Raw genomic sequence first — 6000 nt, forward strand, 5'->3', positions numbered from 1 at the left:
GTACGAGGAAGGAGGAGGAAGTCCGCGGAACTAATCCACTGCATGGAGCGGGGTGTTGGGGAAGAAATAAGAAAGCGTTTGTCACGAGAAGGCGCTCATATAGTCCACACTTCTTGGCATTCGTATTCGCCTAGCAGATTTAAGTGGAAAGACGAACTACCCTTTGCATCTACGTAACCCATTTTTAGGTTGTTGCACTGGCGCGCTTGCCGGAGATCTGTAAAATAAAACTATATTGAGATTCTTTAACTTGTGGTAACAGAACCATGCCTCCACGAGTGCTTCCAAAGCAGGAATCGTAACCTTTGGTTGTGATTCTAGCATTATAAAAGAGGTATAAAAGTTGGGGGTTCTGCGAAAAAAAGAGTCGATCCCTGTTGCCCTAGACCCACGCGTCGTCAGAGATAATCTCTTGTTTCCGAACCCCATGCCTGCAGGCACACATGACACTCACCAGAGGATCGGCCAGCTGTGGGCTGTGGATGCTGACTTGTTCCCTGCGTTACGCGTCCCGAAATTATATCCTCCATTGCTTCGCACTTGACCTCGTCGGCGAAAGATAGTTCCATTTCTGTTTATCAACTTGAATAAAATACGGCCATAAATGTTTTTTGCAGTGCAATCGCAGGAACATCGGTCTTCTGCCGCTCTTTTTCGCGCAGGCGGACGCACTAGCGAGCCACGTGTCGAACGTCGGCGGAGATGGCCGTTTCGCTGGGCCGTACATCGGTGGTTTCGTCACCTTGGACAGGATGTTCACCCGACTGTTCCAGGTCTACGCACTCCTGAGTCAGGCGGACAACGTCCCCGATCCCCCGCTGCCCAAGGTTGCCCCAAATGTCATGGCGCAACCCTCCTCGCACAAGGGTGCCGAAGCACCTCCGCAAGACTCCAGCAGCTCGTGCTTGAGTGTAAGTAACGGCGTGCAAGCAACGTAATATGTGTGCTGGAGGAGGGCATGGACACGTTGGAAATGTTCATACAGCAAGTGGTGGTTGTAGAGTGCGGCGGAGTGCTTGTTTCTGTGCAGCGCACTTTTCATGTGTCTAAAAATCCAGTGGGGATTTTTCTTGAATGCTTTAAGCATTGCTAAAATATGCTTGCTTCTGCGCTTAAATTATCGTCCTGCAGGGGAAATGGTAGCGTGGTACTGCCTCTAATTGCGCGCCTCGCATTAGTGACGAGTGGGAGTAAATGCCACTGCTTCTCAGCCACGTTGGGGAACATCCTTCCCGTGTTATCGCCCGTGTAACGCTTCCAGCATTGTGTAATAGCACTGCCGAGAGATGTGAAAGCCTGACGCTTCTTTTCCCCCTCCCTCACCCCCACCTGTGAATGCTTGCAGCTGAATGCGCCATCAGTAGCACCGCCGCCCGTCAGCTACGAGGCACCCGGATTTCATTCGTCAGACTCGGCTGTGCGGCCTGGTCTGAAGCAGAACAAGTCTCTCGCAACTGGTCTTCCTCAGCCAGCATCGGCCAAAGGGCGTGGGACACCAGCCCGACGCTAACAAAATTCATTGTGCTAGCGAGTGCAAGCAGTGGACTGCTGCCTCCAGTCACAGTAACAGCCAGCCGCACGGTGCACCCTTTGCACGTCGGTGCTGTGTCTCCGCTTCCAACATCAGATCACGCAAGCCTGTCTGATCGTGTTTCCACTTCCCCGCCCCCTTCACACCCCCCTCCCCCCCCAAAAAAAACGGCTGCTTGAATGGGATTGTGTCATTAAAGAGAAAGGGGGGTGTATATAACGCGTGTGTTCAACGTTTGCTTTAGACCCATATGCTTGCCTCTTGGCCTGGCGAGTGGAGAGAAATATACACATAACAACCCATCACAGGTGCGCACATGTACAGCATGGTATTATTTTTAATGGAGGATACGAATACAAAAAATAGACGTAGAAACTTCAGCACATCAGACAGGAAAGCGCAATATATGAAAGTCAAGTGGCACGGTGCACAAAACACGTCATTTGTAATTCAGCGTTGTAACAATACCAATGCGCAGCTTTTTAATGGTACATTGGACGCTGACAAAACATTAATTGTATATTTCCGCTAGGCAATTGTTGCATACGTGGTACGTGGGCAACGCAGGTCAATCACATCAAATGCAGCTTAAACCATTCGTAACTTCCGGGTTCTCCGTGATACCATACAGCCTGTTTCTTTTATCGTGCAGTTCTATCCAATCAAATCCTGCACTTATCGCTAAATATGCATCGTCTCCTACCCACCGCCATAGATTTTCTTAGTAAGTATACTACTCCTGGTAATCCATGTCGTCGTGGGGTGTTATGGGAAGGACACAGCTTCTGACTAGTGCTTGGCGTGACAATTGGATTTTCTAAAGCGGTTTTTGGGATTTGCTTTCTTCACTATACATTAACATATCTGCGAGCTGTGAGGTAGCCGAAATCTTCCCTGTTCTGTGGTATCCGTGGCAACTGCGCGTTCGGTGAAAGAGCAGGCAGTGCGTGGTCGTTGCTGGAGTCTAAGGAACGCATGACTAAGCGGGTAATATATGCCGCTGTGAAAGTTGTAGCTGACGAAAAAGAAACCAAACGTACTTCGACGAAGACAAGATACGACAAATACGAGCGCCTGTATCCGTCCTATCTTGTCTTCGTCCACTACTGTGTAACGCCAGGTTTTCTTTTTCTTTAAGTATGAGCCGACTCGCTCAGCAAAAGGTTTTGTTAAACTGCAGCTGACGGTTGGTGCACCGGTTCACCACGAAGGCGACGTTTTCAGGCGCGCTCAAAGGCATTTCGAAGCTCTTTAAACAACTTATTATTTGAAATAATGGTTAAATATTAAAATAAGGATCGAACGAGTTCCCCCTCAAATATTAACATTGCTGTTAACTACCAGCTGGGCCTGCAGAATAGTAGGCACAACTTTGCGACAAAAATACGCTTTACTTCCGTTTTTCTTAGCTTTAAAACAGCCTGTCTGATTTTCCACTTTTGCCACACCATTTTTTTGCGTTTGTGTGTCACTGTTGGAATATACGGCCACTAAAACATTTCAATATAAGCCAATAATGAAACTAAGCTGAGCGCAGGGTATAAGGGCGACCCATGACGACAGATGGCCTTGATCTGAGCCGCATAGACGCTAGCTCCGTATTCCTCTCTAGTCTGCACAGCGAGAAACTCTGTCCAACGCAACGTTTACAGCAACTCGCGGCGCGCAGCCCTCGCCTGCAACCTTTTATATTGAGTAACTACCTGCTTTTGGGAAGAAATGAGAGCGTGCTCGCTTAAAATCAGAATTTACACCATCTTCCCGCGAGGGGAGCCATGGGGTAGATGCGACGCATCGGAGGTTGCCGTTGCGTTTCCGTTATGTTAGCGATGTCAGCGTGTGGCTTGGTGTTGCTGTGTATCATATTTACGCAGCATGTTCACCCCCCATGTGTCGCATCTACACCATGGTTCCCCTCGCGGGAAGATGGTGTAACTTTTTAACCGAGCGCAAGCTGCGCGCTAACGCACAGCTGGCACGGCGACGGGAGCGAGCGCAGCCGAGCGCAAGCTGCGCGCTGACCGCGCTGACGCACAGATGGCGCTGCGGTGAGAGCGGCGGAGCGCGCAGCTGCCGCGGCGAGGAGAATGAGGGAGGGATGCGGACTACGCTGCGACAACAACGCGGGACAAGGCGAGTTAAAGAGATGCGTTGCATCTAAAATACCTCTGGTCTGAGACCGGCCAGCAGTAGCAAAGATCTTTTAAAGCAAAGCTGTCTTTGGATAGGATCCAGCAGATCACCTCCAGAAACAGAGTGATGTAGACAAGAATCGCACGCGAGCACAGCCCCACGTTGCGGGCCCACTGAAACTCTAGGGATCGTAAAGGTGTGCGCCACACCTTCAGCGTACGGAAAAAATCGTCACAAGTTCTAGGGCCTTAATATTTTAATATAGGACGGCTTATAGTTCTTCTAAAAAGTCTTCTCAGCAATGCAATGGTGTTTAGTGACGAAGACGACTTTAAGGGCATCGTTCTAAGCTTGGTTTCTGTAACATGGCTTTCCCGCATTCAGGTGACACAGAGAAGCATGCCCATCTTCGGGTGGAGTATCATTACACAAAGTAGAGCACTGCACGGGCCCGGGCTGACCCAAAATCCCGGGCGCGGCCCGGCCCGGCCCGGCCTGCAGTCGATTTTAAATGCAGAGCATTTTTGACGTGCCCGGTCCAGCCCGGGCTCGAGTTTGACGCTGTCGGCCAGGGTCGGACTCGGGCTTGACTTTATGGACCCGGTCATTAATAGTTCCGACGTGAAGTGTATAGAAGAGACTTAAAAAATGTTCCGAGTTACTTTTACATGATTGTTGATGTTAGTAGCACGTATTGTTTTAAAAGCTTGGTCAATGAAGACATACATTGGGGATGTCACGAAGACCCCTGTGCGCAGCTCGACGGCAACGAAGGGACGCGGAACGCTAGCGGCTCCGAGTTTTCCCAGTCGGCCTCCAGAGGTCCGCCGGAGCAGTGCCGGGAAGTGTTGTCGCTGATTCCTCTGTCATGGGAATCGGTAAAGCACAAAAGTGAAATGTGCAGCGAAATCTGCACCGAAAGGAGCATAATTTGCTGGGTGGCGGCTGTCGTGTCGGTGTGCTCAGCGAGCGACGTCCTGCTAGCGGGTCGCTTCAGGAAACGTGCGACCACTTAGGTCCTAGCGTGTACGGCAGGCGGTTGCGTTGCGACGAGCTCAGCTTGTGGAACGCGAAAGGTAGAATTTGTAGCGGGAACCGTGAAGGCGCGAACGCGTTCCGCTACCCGCTGGCGTTTCTCTTCGCATCGAATCAGTGGGCGTTCGCGCCATTCGCCCGTGGGCGTCGCTACGATGCAGCTTACGCCAACTGTCGGCGCTGGTTAGCGTCATAATGCACACCTTCGCTTCACCTATCCTAGACGGCAGCACCATCCACGTTTCTCCTGTGTTCGTTGTCCTGGCGTCATTTCCGTGACGGATATGTCGTCATCGAAATCTTGGTGTATCCGGAAATGCAACACTTTCATGCTAAAAACGTGTTTCGGTACGTCTGGTGCTCAATATACTGTAATTTTAAGACTTTTCATGAGCTACGTCAGGATTTTATATTTTGGGGTATAACATGCCAAAGATACGATCACAAGGAATGCCCCAGCCACGAAGGGATTAATCCCGACAACCTGGAGCTCTGTACCTATGTCTATGTACAAGTGGGTTTTAGATGTACCGCCCATCGAAATGCGGCTGCCGTGGCTGGCAACCGCACTCGCCTGCTAGCGAAACACCATCGCAGTTCAACCGCTGCAGGTAAAACATTTCAATGCGCGTGCATACCCGCGGATAAAACGCGGAACGAAAAGATTTAGCAATACCAACATGGGGCCGAGACAACCACGTGAAGTTGCCAAAAATCTGGTCATCAAGGATCATTGTCTTTCGTGTAAGACTACAAGGTATAGCGCCGATGTAACGTGAACTGAAGACTGTGTAAGATAACGTACGTGCACTTCTTAACCCTGATTTTCTGCATTTCAGTTTACGACGTGCTGTACAGAGTAGATAGCCCATCTGATTGCATGCTAGAAAGACAATCAAATACAAGTGACGAGTTTTCTTCAGTGTTTAAGCCCGGGCGTGATCACGCACAAAGAGACCCTCCCTTGGCTTAAAAATAAATGACCGAGCCCGGGCCGGGGCCCGGGCCAGGCTCACTTGTGAACGCCCGGGCCGGGCCCGGGCTTGGTGTTACGGCACGGGTCGAGCTCGGGCGTCCTAAGGCGGGCTCGCTACGGGCCCGTGAGTTAAAATCAGGCCCGTGCAGTGCTTCAACAGAAAGTGGCTCTAAGTTTGGTTTTATTGGAAGAAATTATACGACAATTAGCCGCTAACACAACTCTAACATTGCGCCGTTTTATTTATTTTCAAAATTACATAGCTCTCAGTGACGTTGCAAATATTGTGGAATTATTGTCTGCTGTCAATCCATGGGCTAATACG

At 50.3% G+C, this 6000-nt stretch overlaps 1 protein-coding gene across 1 annotated transcript in view; it reads left to right on the forward strand.

The window, feature by feature from the left end:
* The window catches only part of LOC144178940 (uncharacterized), a 101090-nt gene extending 99326 nt beyond the window's left edge, over positions 1 to 1764 (forward strand). Inside the window, exons 9-10 of the mRNA XM_077707095.1 lie at positions 663 to 911; positions 1346 to 1764. Coding sequence (XP_077563221.1) covers positions 663 to 911; positions 1346 to 1510 — 414 coding nt within the window. The 3' untranslated portion in view covers positions 1511 to 1764. The remainder of the gene's footprint in view (positions 1 to 662; positions 912 to 1345) is intronic.
* Positions 1765 to 6000: the final 4236 nt, after the last annotated feature.

Source organism: Haemaphysalis longicornis, unplaced genomic scaffold (assembly GCF_048455015.1).
Source record: "Haemaphysalis longicornis isolate Haplotype H1 unplaced genomic scaffold, Haemaphysalis longicornis Haplotype H1 scaffold_1, whole genome shotgun sequence".
Lineage (NCBI taxonomy): Eukaryota > Metazoa > Arthropoda > Arachnida > Ixodida > Ixodidae > Haemaphysalis > Haemaphysalis longicornis.